General features: G+C 38.6%; 1 protein-coding gene across 1 annotated transcript in view; it reads right to left on the bottom strand.

The window, feature by feature from the left end:
* LOC142342975 (E3 ubiquitin-protein ligase rnf213-alpha-like) overlaps positions 1-16,495 on the bottom strand; it is a 235,819-nt gene that overhangs the window by 49,407 nt on the left and 169,917 nt on the right. The window contains exon 6 of the mRNA XM_075394657.1: positions 5,487-7,187. Within this exon, the coding sequence (XP_075250772.1) occupies positions 5,487-7,187 (1,701 nt within the window). The remainder of the gene's footprint in view (positions 1-5,486; positions 7,188-16,495) is intronic.

The following is a 16,495-nucleotide window of genomic DNA, read 5'->3' as shown; positions in this document are numbered from 1 at the left end:
CACTGTGATGAAAAGAAAGTACCACCAAATACTAGATATCCGGTAATTGTACATATACTAGGACAGAAAAAGAAAATATTAAACAAAATCGACGAAGATATTAGTATTAACGACGCAAGTGACGATAAAGAACAGACATGTAGTGCAATATACAATATTTAAGACTCGTTCAGATATGGACAACAAATAAACCAAATCAGAAAGATGTCTTCGGAAAATGTGTCTACAGAGAGCCTTAACAATCACATATGTGAAGAAATACCCAAAGAAGTACATGCAGTAGACGACGGTCTTGATGATGAAGACAGGTTAGAATTGCAAAAAGGAAATGTAGATATGTCATTAATACAAGAACTAGAACAGGCGAAGGAGGAATACAAACAACGTACGCACAAATTTGACATTGTAGAACCGACAACTCTACACACAGAAGTAGTTAAAATATCTTGTAACGACTTACTACTAAACTTAACAGAGTTTACTAAACAAGCTCAATTAGACACAGATACAATTTTGCGCGAACAAATAAATGATCCTGTTCTACAAACCGTTCGCCAATGGCTCAAGGCAGGCAAAGAACAGCCGAGCACAAGTACAATTAAGCATTGTAAAGGATTATGTGCATACAAAAAATATTTGACCTACTACTACTCGAGGAACAATATGACTTAATTTATTACAATAAACCACACGAGAATGGTTTATACGATTCAAAAATATGTGTTCCACTTTCATTATTTATGAAATGCTTTGAGTTAGCACACAACAATCCGCTAAGTGGGCATCGTGGAGACATATGTACATTTAACAACATTAGCAGATTCTTTTATTGGCCGGAATGTACAAATGGATTACAATGCTAGTCCATGACTGCTTACATTGCCAAAAGCAAAAACCACAAAGACATGATCTGAACAAAGCAATCTTAGAACAGTGAGGAGAATTAGAAAAAACTCCATTCCATACTATACACATAGACCACAAGGGCCCACTTAGGCCTTGTTGTAACCAAAAGAAATTTTGTCTAGTCATAGTAGATAGTTTCTCTCGCTTTATACAAGTGTATCCATCAAAAACCGCTGATGCACCAGAAACTTTTAAATTAATAGAAAAATGCATTACTACTGCAATTTTAAGTTATGATTTTGTGCACTGGACACACGAATTCGCAATTACATTAAAACCACGGACCTCATACTCACCTTGAACGAATGGCAAGGTTGAAGTACAAAATAAGAACTTGGCGAACTATTTGCGCAGTTTTGTTAACGACACCGGATCTAACTGGGCTAGCCTTACTAATAAATTCGCCTTTGCCCGTAATACTGGAATAAATTACAGTACAGGATATACTCCGTACGAGATATTATTTAGTATTAAACTGCAAATTCCAATCTGCCTTAAGCTTGGCTTACTACGAGATAACAGACGAAACTGTATTTCACAGTATTGTAAAGACCTTCCCTTACACACTCACTTTGAAAACTCTTGTAAAAATGAGAAGGAATATAAACTGTTACAAAATCGATTGTCTAGTACTATACTACAACGCGAGAACGAACTTAAAAATATCTTTTGTAAGACATACACTCGCTGTCGGCAAATTACAAACAACGCACAAGAACAGATTTAAACTGGGTAAACCAATAAAAATCGGTCGTAATGTTTTACTAGAGAACCACGCTAAGGGAGTATTGAAATCCAAAAAGCTACAACAGTTACGCTCTGGACCTTATACTGTTACTAGACAAATAACTAACACTGCTTATAAAACTGTTCATGACACGACTGAACAAAAGAAGGCAGTGCATAGGAATCACTTAGTAGAATACTGTCTTAAAGAACAAGAAATAGACAAGTTAGTACAGGACTATAATACTAAATATGATTATTCACAGGCCTACTATGATAGGTTCAACCAGTACTCAAAAAACAGATTAAATCACAAAACAATTGATAACCCAGAATATACGCCGTGGCCAATTAATAACAACGCAAATAATCAGGCTGAACAAACAACATCACCGCAACCAGTTGAATACTCAACTACTGTTAACACATGCCGGAGTGCGCCTAAAAGCCCATACAAAACAAATAGGAATGATAGTGAAGGTACACTACTTAACAGGAATTTGTTTATCCCCCAAAGTAGTTCACAAAGTACTACATCCAATTCTCATACATTTAGTACTATCATTAGTGCAACCCCCCACCCAGTAAAAATGAAACCTAATCCTAACCAACCTTATTCTGACGTCAGACCGCAGAGAACACGGACTGAACCTATACGCTATGGTAATACAATCCCATCAGATTTAAATTTCAAAGTTCAAAAGAAATATTTCTTTTAGACAAATATTTTTTATTAAATTATCCAAAATTACAAAAATAAATTTACAAATTACATAAATTTTTAAACCAAAATTACAAAAATTACAATAATCGAGCCCTTGCAACTTTAATTAGTTTAATGAACTGTTTGGTTAGAGTCAAGTTTCTAAAAAGAAGCCCACATCATAGAACAACAGCCAACTCATATAGTTGCTGAGCAGCATTTGCTGTCTCGGTGGTCCACCACATTCGCCAAAGCTCGAATACATAGTTCATAGTTGTTTCACGACACTCAAGGTACGGTGCTGTTAGCTTACGCTCGAACTAAAGTTCAAAGATTTTTTATTATTCCCCACTATATTCCCAAAAAAATAGTTCTAACTTCGAACGATTACCTCGTTCCCCAACCAAATTTGAGGTACTGCACCGTAGCAGGACACATATTAGCATGTTTTATCAATTTTCCTTCTTTATTTTTTATAAAATACTCCTGCGCAACCCGCAGCGAATAAAACTCCTCTTCAGAGAGTACAATTTGAGTCGATATATATTGTTCAGAGAAGAAAAGTTTCATCTCTCTGGCATCAAATTCTAAATCTAAGCGCTCAAATGCAGAGTAATTCGCCTCTTACTGCAGTTTTGTGCATTATTATTAGAGTTAGACTAATATTACACACAGAAAATCTCTCCATTTATAAAGAAATAGAAACCTAATCCAACCAGTGAAATTTCCTATTCGCTCTGTCTTCACGGACAACCCTCAATTAACCAATCAGAATTAAATATTCCGCAGGTTTTGCGAGTAATAATCCGCTCTCAATATTTTATGCAAATAGGCAAATTAAATTTCAATAATCCTCCATCCAAAACGACAAAATGACGCCGTAATAGTTAACCAATCAGAGCTCAGTATTTTGTAATCCGCATGGACGGACAAATTGCCATTGAGAAAACTATAATGTCTCAACCAAAATTGAATCGATTCATTCTTCTGAATCTCCACCACATCTACACCACATAATACAACACTCCAAAAGTAACTTTAAAATGCATACAGAAATTGCATCTCTGTTCACCGAGGAGGGAGAGGTAATCGAAACCAAAAACTCGAGAAGAAACCCAACGTAGTTCCAAAAATCACTTGCATTTTGTCTTCGGTCGTTTCCCGAGAAGGTGACAAGTGACATATTGGGATGAGAGAGAGGGGGTATCAATTAATGTTCTTGTTACTCTAGTAGTGCCGACTGATCCGGAGCTTACAGTTGTTGTACCTGTATTACCGGAGCCGGTTGAAAGAGCTGTGCTACTCGGCGTTCCTCCAGAGGAGATTATGTTTGATCAGTTTTGTTACTTTTTTGCTTAGAAGATAGAAAACCATTATGCGAGCCTCACTGGCCGCACCAGTTTATACTAGAGGGTAGAGGGTGCGCAGGTTCAAACTTCTGATGGTCGTACTTCTAGTATACTCATCTCAAGTTCTTGTTGAAACGTGTACCACTTTTAAAACTAATACATATACAAGAGAAGTGTCGCAAAATGGAAAATCGATAAAAAATGGAATCAGTTATTTCGAGACATATCAAGCATTGGGATAAATCGGACACGCATGACTTCGGATAATGTAGCAAATTCCTTCATGAAAAGACGGATTTTATTGCCTTTGAATTCCATTGAGGAGTCAGACATTTTCTAATGCACATTCTGTGTTAAACTGTTGATATCAAACAAGACTTTATCTCCTCAACAATTTAAACACCAGTTCTCACTGTTTCCACTTTCGAAATTACTCCTCAGATTATAATTTTTTGCATCATCTAGACCGTTTAATCTTTGATCCTTCTCTCAATTTCACGTCACTTATGTTAAACAGCTTCTATAAAACACACAAAAAAAACTTTAAAATAGACAATACACAAAGGAAACAGTTTTCTCGCAAAAAATAAACATTTGGGAAAATCGAACAACTACAGTTTTAGAGTTTGTATCTTTTTTTTTCATGAAAAGACAATTTGTTACCGCTATTGAGTTTTTACTGAGGAAACAGTCACTTTTCAGTGCATATTATGTGTTAAACAGTTGACATCAAGCAAACTTTTTCTCATCAAGAATTGAAACACGGGATCTGACTGCTTTTACTGTCAAAACTACGGCTTCTCAGAATATCAGTTTTTAGCATCATCTAAGACGATTTATACGTGGTCCTTCTCTCGAGTTCACTTCCACGCCAAAATGAAGTGTTGAAAATTGAAATACTGATAGACAAGGGAATAAGTTTTCTCCCAAAAAAATAAACATTGAAATAAATCGGACACCCGCAATTTTTGTTTATGAAAAGCTCAATTCAATTTTCACTGAGGATTCAGACAATTTTTAATGCACATTCTTTGAAAAAAATTAATTGATTAAAAGCAAAACAACAATCTAAATCAATTTATTTGCTCTGGAGTTCACTTCCACAGGTGTATAACTAGTACATAAAATGAAACATTTGAAAAATGGAAAGTTGATAGACAATGCAATTAGTTGCCTCTCAAAAAATTTAGCTGTGGGGTATATTGGACAACCACAATTTTGGTTAATAAAGAAAATTCTATCATGAAAACTTCGATTATAGTTTCCATTGACTTTTCTCTGAGGATCCAGACACTTTTTAATGCACAGTTTTTGTTCAAAGTTGATATCACCCAAATTTTTACCTCATCAAGGATTGATACACCGGATCTCCTCTCTCACTTAAGTTCCAAACCGAATCAAAAAGACCTCTTCTTAGGCCACCAAAACCAAAAGAATCTCTAATCAGACGGAATATATCCAAATTATTCATGATCAGGAGTTTTTCTGGACTAAACTACCAACATAGAAAAAACTTCTGATCAGACTGAACCCAGACAATTATCCAAACTCAAGACATACCATTTTTAGGGTCAAAATTTGCGTAAAAATGATCGTTATCAAACGTTCTGTTCTAAAAACACCTCAGATCAGACCCAATCCATACCATTGTCGGGGAGCAGCAAAGATGGAGCGGCAAAAAAGATCTCTAACCAGGCCGTAACAGGTAAGAGTATAAACCAATATCTTTTTGTCAGACCATTCTAGCAAGATGAGTGTATTGATGTTAAAATTCGCAAAAACGAAAGGAAAATCATTTTTACCTTTGACCATTTGTTGTAGAAGAACGCGAAGACAACCATAGCTCTCTCGATATCTCGCAGACTGACAAGCTGCTGCGTATTTGCCATTCTGACAAAGTTTTGCGAGGCCTGAAGAACGTCGCAAATAAAGCCAATATCTTCACTCGTCAGTTTCAAGCCTTGAATCGTTTTTGTTACTATCTGCTGGATATAGCTGCGCTCAACGGGGCCAGAGAGCTGGCCGAAGTCCCATACATGAGGCAAAAGACTCGGCGGAAGTGGGTTCACTCGATAGACTAGATGTCTCATTGGAATGTTTTGATCAAATGTAAATTTGGTTTTTGAAGACTTGACATAAAAACCGAGGCCTTGTCCCTCTATTTTTTCTATAGCCTCTTCGCTGTGCTTTTTATACGGATTACAAGCTATAACTAACTTGAGCCCGTTATTTGCTTTAATTTTTCGTCCGTTGATTCGCCCGTCACACACAATTTCCTTAATTGCGTTAATCGCTTCTGTTGTGTTCGCTTCGTCAAAGAACAAAACCGTGAACAACTCCACCTTCTTTTGGCTTATTTGTTCTTCAACCTTTCGCGTGTTTTCAACTTTATCTGCCAGTTTTTCTGCTTCTTCAATATGCTTAGCAATCTGATCCGTACTCATGCCTCCGTGAACTCTCACTATTTTTTTGTTCACAACTGGTTTGTCAGTTACCATTTGTTTTCCATCGGCTTTTACCTCCCGGTATATCCTGCCTTTAGCAAGTAGGGTGCATAGGTACTCAATCAACCTCGTCTTCCCACACCCTGTCTCGCCCATGATCACAACTGGAATGTTGCACCGAAATCTCATGTAGATTGCAAGCAGTTTCATCACATTGTCTTGAGTGAGTTCGTAATTCTCGTCAAAGTGAATTCGGTTCATTTCATGGTCGTCGATACCAATTACTCGGCATAATTTCCGTCGTTTCTCTGCAACCGATAGAAGGCTAAAATCTTCGTTCAAAATGTCTTGTTTCTGTTCCGATTTAAATATGCTGCTCTGAAACCTTATGTTGGAAGAGAGAGCGGATGACATAACATTCTGTGCAATAGTTTCGTAATTTCCAGAAGAGCTGTCTCGAAGAAGAAGATTGTTGTTGCGAATTACGACGCCCACAAAAGTAAATGTCGAGTCGTCAGCATTGAAAAAGACGTAGGGATGGTGTTGCTGCTCCCATTTGCGTCTGATCTGAAGCCTTTCATAGCTTGGGGTATTGTCACTGCCCAAACTAAGTATCTGAGACGACTCCGATACAGTCAAAGATGGTAAAGAAAAATCAAGGCTCATCGGTATTATGCAGTGCTTTGTAAGGAATTCATGTAGCCCCACAAATTCTCTCTGGGAGACAAACACATTTCGATCGCAAGCATCCACTTGGCGGCTCAAGAACTCGCAGAAATGACGCAGTTGGGACCAAGTTGGGTTTGGTAGCTCTGTTACGTTTATTAATAACCGGATCAAATCGTTAGACGATTCTAGAGTTGCATCCGAGCAAAATTCCAACAATGTAGCAGAAGCTTTTTTGTAACAGTGCAGCTCTAATTCACTCGGATCGGCTCCACGTATTAATCGGTCAGAATTCTCATCATTTTCAATCTTATTCGCTCTAAGATTTTCTGATGGAGATAAACAGCAGACATCTGGTAGAACATCCAAAATTTTTTGAAGGTCAGTCTTGTTCTAAACACGGGGGGAAATACAAACATATTTGGCATATAGCCGGAAAATGGCCGAGTTCTCCTCCTTGACGCCAATAGGGATTGAAACGAAACAAGCAAATAGAAAAGATACAAATTGACAGGCTTCTTGCTCTAGCGTTGTGTGCAGTTTTAGTTAGATAGATCAAACATACTTAATTCGGATTCTAAACTAAAGGCTGCGCAGCTTACTAGCTAACAATGCCAGCTAACAATCGCTCTATTAAACTCGGATAAGCTAATGCACGATGCCATAATCACCAGGTTTTTTCAGTTCAACCGGTCTCCTTTGACTTTGCTTTTTTGACCTTGATTGTAATAGGCTTATTGCATAATTTTGTTTGAATAACTGTAAACTTCATTCAAATGAAACTGCGAGTGAGGTATGTCAAACAAGAAAGTCGTGACTTACGTAAAACAAATTGAGCAAACACTACGGGATAAGTTCTGAAATACGATACAGAGAAATGAATAACATAAAAGACCTTACTATCAGCCTCCTTAGAAGAATAAACAAACCATATACCAATGCAGAAACCAAAGTAAAAATAATATTACTAAAAACTGTGGAACAGAAGGGATAGATTGCTCCAAAATTTGAGGAAAAGATTTCCTGTAATCAAAAATGACCCAGATTTTCCCACTGAACAAAACAATTGATAGAAACTTATTACGAAAGCCAAGAGATATTTTATTTTTCTCCGAAACTGAAAGTTTGCGAAAGCACTGAAACAACACAAAACATAAATAAGACAAAAATTATAAGAAAACATTATTAATTTAAAACTATGTACTCTCTGAAGTGATAAAAAGGGAAGGTTACCTGTCAGAATTCAAAGTATTGCTGTAATTATCAAACTAAGAATCAACTGGAAATATTCTGTCAAATCCATTTTTTTGTCATTAATGGCAAATTTAAAAAATGACGCTTTGACGTATTTATAAATGTAATTGTTGTATACAACTTGACAACAATTTTTTTAATATTTCCAACAACAATTTACAAGGAATTTGTTTAACAACAAACATCTGCTCAGTAGATTGAACATACTTTCTCAATGCAACTTGTTTAGTTTTGCAAGATCGGTTGGTGGCTAGTGAGCGGCTAATATAAAAACATTGATGACAGAAATGGGAAAAATGGACAAAAATACTACAGAGATTTTGTCATTGAAATCGGTAATAACAAAAAGAGGAAACAAGCTAAGGGTTTTATTTTAGGTGTAGAGATATGGCACCAACAGATATAATACTAAATGTAATGAATTCAAGAATTAATATTTTGTTGATTAACTTGAGAGAAGAATACATATGCCGATAGGGTGATACTCGGCACCCAATCAGCACATGCATTCTTCCTCGGTTTTCGGAGCCTACCCGACAATGAAATTGTTCTAATTTTAGAAACATCTCATTTTAGAAAAAACAAATTCAAATATTACTAACCTCACTTTGCCTTCCTAATACGAATACCAACATTGAAGCACACTGTTTGACGCCTGTGGTGAACATTCAGGTTTGACTCCTTCCGTCCCGTCTCCTCGTCAATAATTCGTGTGAATTTAGCGCTGGTTCGAATTTTAACGTCAATAATGCAACTTGTTCTATGGATAATGTTATTAAAATAACCAATTTCTTCATTTTGAGCCAACTTGAGACTTTTTCTCCACTGCGCGTGCATCACCACGATATTGATGTCAGTATACTTTTTCGCTTGCGCCTCTATTACCTTTGCGCAACTTTTTCCATCCAGCGCTTCATGACCGTTATGGTACTCCAGCGAATTTTCAACAATATCACAATATATTAAAATAGCTTTTGGTGCGTGCGTAATTGCCTCCATTAGAAGATTACTAAACAAATACAAAACAAAAACAGACATGTCAAAAATTAAACATTTTCCATATTAAAACAAAGAAAAAATTACTGAAGGCTTTTTGTTTCATGATTTACACGAGCACCAGGCACGCTCACAAATTTGACTTCTTCCACCCACTCAGGCAAATGAATGTCCTTTATACATTTATGGTCCACATTTTGACACCAGCACAACTCATAATCTTTTTCAATATTTGACGCACCAACGACAACAAGCTTAGACATCTTAGTTCAAATATCGAATTGGCTGCGTGTTTAATTAAAAATTACTTGCTCGCCAAGTGTCCATGGTTCAAAACTGGCAGTTTGTTCGATATTTTATTTACTCTAAACAAATTTTTAAGAGTATAAATCAATTAAACTACAAAACTAAAGAAACTTAACATAAAAAGAGATGTGTTTTGCAAAGTCTACAAGCCAGAATGTCTGCTCTCGCTAGACAGGGCTTGTACGACTCAGACTCGAGTTTATTTTTGGTCTGTTCAACTAATGATAGTCAGCAAGCCAGTTTGCCCGCACTCGCTGGACAGGGTTTGCATGACTATCAACTAGTAGCCGCCATTAACTCCCCCACTCTTCATGGCAGGCGTTCTGCAATTTCTTGTATCCCGTCAAAAGACTTGAAGAGTTTTGAAAGCCTGTCACGCTCAACAAACTTGGGTACATCTCACATGTAGTCCGAATTGAGATATACTGCCGCACACGAAGTTCTTTTAGATTCCCCTCCCGCAGCATCTGATAAAAAGTAGCTGGGTCACCGACACGAAGCTGCAACCTCCTCATAATTCCGCCTATATGGTGTACGTGTTTTACGAGGCTGTTGTTGTTTAGGGTTTCAGCCCGTTCAAGGCGACGCAGCAATTGTGACGGGGCTTCGTCGTCACCAATTTCTTCAGCCTGCTCAACTTCAAGGCCGGCGAGATCATCTGCCTGCCTCAAGATGCTGCGGAATTGATCAACCGTTTGCTGTAAAAAACAAAAAACAAAGTGAACAAAGAATCCTTTACTAGAACTGCCCGCATCAGCTTTTCCCAAGACATCAACAACATTAGTCAGGATCAAAATGCATTGAAAACTATTTAAGCTCACCCTGTCTCTCTCTTCTCTGTTTCTTCTCCTCGCGTTGGGTGAAGCATTTCTGTTGGGAGCATGTGGAGAAAGAAACCGTATTTCAGCGGCCTCACTTTCTTCATATGAGGGAGGTGGATCATCGGATCCCCGGTATTTTCGAGTGCCTGATTCGACACCTCACCAGTAATTGGTGACTCAGGCGACGAGAGAAATACTGTTTCTTCCAACACTCTGGCGGCTTCATTCAGCAAGCCGCCATTGCTGTTATCATACCCTCCTGCATGACGCCCAAGGAAAACCAAGGCTTGAGTTAAAGCCTGTCTTTCTCCGTCTCTTGGACATCCATACATTCGGAGCAGATGGCAAAACTGCAACAGATGTGAACTTAAAGGCCTCGTAATCGCCGTCTCTTCTTCATCCAAGGCCATCCGACTACCATTATCATCGTCCGAGGACGAGGAGGACGAGGAGTCTAGAATAGACTGCGCTCCTCGGCGTCGAGGTCTCAATCTGAGCCTCCGGTGGAGTGACCTCCTCATCGTCATCTTCCACATCTTCCAGGGAATTTTGCGCACTTCCGTCTTCAAACATTAGTGCTAACTCATCTCCAATCTCCATTTCCAACTGAGGCGACGGAGGGATAGACACATCACTCGCGTTATTGTCCGAGTTAGGGTAGTCGACTAACATGGCAGAAGCAGAAGTAAAACTTGAGTTGTGCTCGACATACTAAATAACTTTTTTGGAAATTTTTAGGTTTGCGTGTTTGTTTATTTTACTGACTCATTTGTTTTTTTTTAGTTTTTTTTTCAATCTGTCGGATCAACTCCATCCTATTATTGCAAAAAAAAATAAATCTTATTTTGATAGCTTGCACACGTTTTGCAAAAAAAAACAACTTTTCAAAGAATTTATTTTCATTGTAGAAATACTAAATTTTTCAGCAGCAAATTGTAGCAACTCTTCTTCAGTTAGATAAAAAGGAAAAGTTCGGGTCGGTAAATAGATACAGCGAGCAACGTATAAACAGTACAATGCACAAAGTTTACTTGTCGCTAGCTGTTTGAACAATGGACGAATTTCGACAAATTTAATAGATGTATTTTTTGTAGAGTTTCTGCAGTCTTCTAAAAGTACTCGGGAAAACTTTGTGAAGATCTCTTTTGAAGGAGTCGTAGAAAAGTAGTTGACAATTACTGTCTGCGATCAAAAGCCAGTGTTCCCCAAAAAAGCAAGATGGTTGATTGTTAACAATAACAAATTTGTTTCGCTGAATGAAAGGGAAGTTGTCAGCAGAATAACAGCCAAGGTAACGTAGGCTAAGCTCAGAGTGTATACTGACAAAACGATCAATGTCACTGTTGTCAACCATTGTAAATAGCTGAGTTTTTGATAACTTCTCTATTGCAATTAACCAAAGCAACAGATCTACGTTCAGCCATAAGTATGACTCTAATGGGTTGCTTGGTTGGTGTTTTGAATTTAAATTCGATCCCCAACCGTGCACCAGTAAGTTCCGGACGGATTGTTCTGTCCCGTAAATTGGAATCGGCTGTAAGATTGAAGACCAACGCAAAATGATTGGCAAAGTTTTCTAGAGTAATTCCGTTACCGCCAACAGAGTGACCCAAGGCCGTCATTGTTGTGTGGTAGAGACGGACGTGGCTTTTAGAGATATCAATGGCTGTGCCACCTACTTGCGATCCTTCTTGTGTGACCCTCACTGAACTCAAATCAAAGTCCTCGAAATTGAAAGGATTAGATTTGTACGTTCCCGTGAAAGAGTTCTCTAGTACCAAGACCACAACCAATTTGCAAGCTGGAGCTCTATTGAACAAATCATCCTGGTAAAAAACGCTGGTGCCTGTAGTGATTAGAAAAGAAGTAATGGGAGACTCTTGCCACTCATATTGAGCTGCTTTTTTCCTTAAAGCTCTTTCCAGTGAAATAAAGGTCTCCGTTCGAAGTTCCAACAAGTGTACAAATAGAGAAGCATTTAGGACCTTGATTGTGAAACTACTCGCATCCTGACAACCTCCAGGCTGAAGCATATTGATCTTGTCCAAGGAACGTGTCAGTCTGATCCGAACTTCAACTCCAGGTATCAAATACTTGTCAACACCGTTCAAAAAATTGTCAGAAATGGTGGAATAAGTGTGAAAGCTACGCCCTGAGTTTACAATTTCATGCCGTCTGGAAAAAGCATCGTTTTTCAAATTGTTGAAATCCGAAGGATCTGGTTCAAAACTATAGCCTTGAGTTGCCATTATGCTCTGCTTGGTTGTCAGGTTGTAACTGAGGTCAGCCTCTAAGATGGACTTGTAGGGCTGCAAATTGCTGGACGAGGAGACCATGGTGCCATTCAAAAAAACTTCCACATTTTGCCACAAATTATTAGCGATGTTATTCACAAAAATTGGTAGGGGCTCGCCGTCTGTGCCATCACTTTTTTTCTTCCTAACAGCTGCTTCGCCTGATGATTTTTTAATCAACAATAATTCCATTTTGAGTAAAATGTTGTTTAGATCGGCTAAAGTTCCACATATTTCCGTACGTGGCGCCTGAAATTCAAACTCCAACACTGGGCCATCAGAGTTTGTTGGCGGGAAAATTTGTTTGTCGTAAGCGCGGACAAAATCAACCAAAACTTGACTTGTACCAAAGAGGTCCAACATTGAGCTGGTTGCTGAAACTGGGGGATCGGCATAGGTGAAAGAATGAGACATTGCAATCAATCAGTTAAGTCGCAGCGTGGACGATGGAGGAAAAGAAATCTTGCTTGTTATAGTTCTTCTTTTTTTCGCTGTATGCGTACGGTTTGTTCTCAAGACACGCTTTTTCCTTGTGGAACGCTTTCTGATCGTTTTTCGTGCGGAGCCTTTTGATTTTCTTCTCTGGTAGCGGGAGCGTTTTTTCTTTGATTTTGTCCTTCTTTTTGCTTTGGTTCTCCGTCTAGGTTTCGATGACAGACGTCGTCGCCCTTTTTTTATTGAACTTCTCTTTCTTTTTCTTCTCGAGCGACCACTTCCAATTTGTTTTTTACCGTTTCGCGTAAAGTTTTTTTCAGGGCAGCTTTTGGTTTTGTACGTCCCTCTATTATCCCTAGCACTTCAGGAGCGGCACTTTGTACCAAGTTTTTGGCTAAGGATAGACCGTATCGCTTTGCAAGTGGTATCACAAAACTTTTCAAACCGAGACGCAGCGCAGAACCCAGCCCACTGCCGTATTGACGATTTGTTGAACCAGAATAAAAACTAGGATTTGCTCGTGAAGAAAGTATGCGATTAGAATGGTACTTGACGTCCATTCAAGAACTGTCTACAAACAAAAAAAGTTTCTGCCTTTCCCCCGCTGAAGTTGAAGCACGGCGTTGACAACTGAATCGCTTTACAATCAATATGAGTACTGAACTGCAGGTTGCCCATCAACCCGATCACAAACGATTTCTTAAGATGACCAATTAACCAAGCCTTCAGCTGCAAAGCCTACTTGCTGGCGGCCACGATGTCTATCTTCGTCATACTTAAAAGCAACTAGTTCAGAAGCATAGAAACGTCCCAGAATTTCTTCGCCTTTGTTATCATGCAGTACATAGGTTATAGGTTCACTACGATTACGCGGAAAGGACACTCTTGCAACAGCAAAGACTTCATCTGTAAATCGCTGCTTATAGCCTTTCTGGAAGGGCTTTCGCTGAAAAGACAAGCGAACAGTTTGTTTTTTCCTGCTCATTTTTTTCGCCCAAACAGTTTTGGTGGCGTACGATAACTCTTCATACCTGAATTTGGTCTTTTATCGTAAGCATTGGGACTGTTTTGCAGAAAAATACTCCTAACATGTTCCTTAGAGACGTCTGCGGGAGCTAAACCGATGCTTGAGTTGACTCCAGCGTTTATCAGCCTCACAAATTGTTGAAGATGACTCAAATATCTACATGAACCACTTTCTTCAAAAAATTTGAATAAAATATTCTTCAACGTCCGCACAAACCGCTCTGCAATAGCACTTTTCGAATCACCATAAGTGCTATAAACTTCAACTCCTAGCTCCTCACAGTGTTTTCTAAAGTGTTTTCTAAAGTGTCCAAAGTTTTATGGGTACTGATGTTGGTTTTTTGCTATTAATCATCTTTGAAAAAGCATCAAAAGCTGCCTGAGCAGATTTTGATTTCATTGTGGGAACTTGTAGAAAACGTGTTAACACATCAACTGCAATCAGGAGATACTGACGCCGTCATTTTCCTTTGAAAATTTATTCATAAAAGCGACATCAACGGACCAAATATGGTTCACTTCAAGACTTCTGACTTTAAGTTTTTTGAACTTTTGTCTTGCAGCTTTAAACTTTGTATACACTTTACTACTCTCCGAAAACTCTCGCACTTTGGACAAGGGTAACCCGCTGGCTTTTCTCAGACTAGAAATTCCACCATAAGCCGCAGGGTTGTTCAGCGATGTATAGATTCCTTTCAAGTAACGATACTCAGCTTCTGAGAGTCTTTCAGCTTTTTTAAAGGCCTTTTTTGTAGTTTTAACAGAAACCATGCTTTAAAGATTTCAGTTCAGTATATAGAAATTATGAGTAGAACACAACAATAACTGTCACTCAAGACTTAGCTTGGATGAGCTAACTTTATCGTCAATGACTTGCATCGCCGACCTGTTTAGGAGCAAGGACTTTAGATGATCAACTTTGTCTTTTGTTATCGGCACCATCAATAATGTTTCAACAATTTGACGTTCCATCCCATTCAACTTTTTATTATGAATCTGCAAATTCTTAAGAAACTCTATCAGGTTAACAGAATTTGTAATGTCAACTTGATCGCCCGACTGAAATGAATTAGATCCGAGGAGTAAGCGATTACTAGATTGGCTGAAATAAAGACTGGGATTGGAGTCAATCAGAGACAAAAGAGCTCGCATGCGATAACGTTTCAGCGTAGCACCATCTTTTTTTACTGTTGACTTTTGGGAGCGTGGACCTCCTTTCTTTTTTCTATCCAACTGTTTCAAAGAAGATCTGACAACCGATTCTTCCCTAACAGGGTCGAAAGAAGAGTTTCCTTCAATATTTGTTGACAGGTTGTCTTGTCTGTTGTTGTGAGCAGCTGACTCGTTGTCGTGATCTTCTTTATTGATATCCGTTGTATTGAAGCTATCTGTTTTTGGGACAGAGGAAAATGACCTTTTGGACAGTGGCTGCATTGCCAGCAAATTTATATGAATAGCATTTTTTGGCTCTTCTAGTTCTTTCAGCAATGGAACTAGTGCAAACTCAATAAACTTTGACGCTGTATTCGACGAGGCCTGCTTTGCTCGATATGACATAACAATAAGCACAAAAAAAATGTTAAAATAGGGGAAAAATTTTTTTCGGATTTTGTTCAGCTCCAGTGCATGCAATGTTTAACTCATATTTTGCAGATCACTTCTGCCACCACTCGCTAGTGCAATTGCACAATTTTGGTAAAGTTCACGGAACGAACCATGTAATTCGTCCACTAGAATAGAGCCGTTTTGATGTAGGGTAAAACTGTTCGAACAGACTTGTTGAAAGGAGAGAAAGAAATGGGTGCACTCCCCGCGCCGAGGTACCGGCTGTTTTTGACCAGAGTCTAACGGAAACTGTCACTGATCATCTGTTTCATTTGCAAAGGAACCACTGACTGCTCTCCTTTGCTTTGATTGCGTGTCAGATGATAATAAAATATCTTTTTTGCTACATACGGTAGTATTGCAGATGTATGTACAAAATCTCAGACTATCGGGACATGTGGGTGTCAAGTCAATTAGGAAATGACCGAATGGAACTCTAATGCAATGCTTATAGCAGCTGTTGAGAAACGCAGGCGTTGCAGTATCCAGCTCAGAGCCTAAGATTTTCAATTGCGTACCAATGCGTGGTGATTTTGTGAGAACGATATGTGTTGTGCCCTTATCAATGGTAACCGAATAACGGCCCTGTTGATAGAGATTGTGTTTAATGGAAATTGTAGAGATGTTTTTATGCCTACCGGCTGTCGCCAATGTAGCGAAAGCCTTGCTCTCCATAACTTCCTCACCGCAGTCATCAAAAATTAGCAGCGTTTTCTTTTGTGGGTAGCCGATGTTGCTGTGCTTCTCGGAAATAGCATGAAGCTCACTCAAAATAAGATCGTCAACACAATTTTCTTCGTTGCTAGGACCGCTGCTGTTGTTAAGGTTATTTATGATTAAATTTTTTGACTGAATGCAGCACTTGAATTCTACTTTGACACTTTTTCCCAAAGTCTTCAAAAAATTGTAATAAACAGGTTGCCAGTAGCGATAAATGTAAACAATGTGTTCAAAGGGTGGTTGG

This window comes from Convolutriloba macropyga, chromosome 7 (genome assembly GCF_964194025.1).
Source record: "Convolutriloba macropyga chromosome 7, txConMacr16.3, whole genome shotgun sequence".
NCBI lineage: Eukaryota > Metazoa > Xenacoelomorpha > Acoela > Convolutidae > Convolutriloba > Convolutriloba macropyga.
This window is presented reverse-complemented; position numbering and strand designations above follow the sequence as displayed.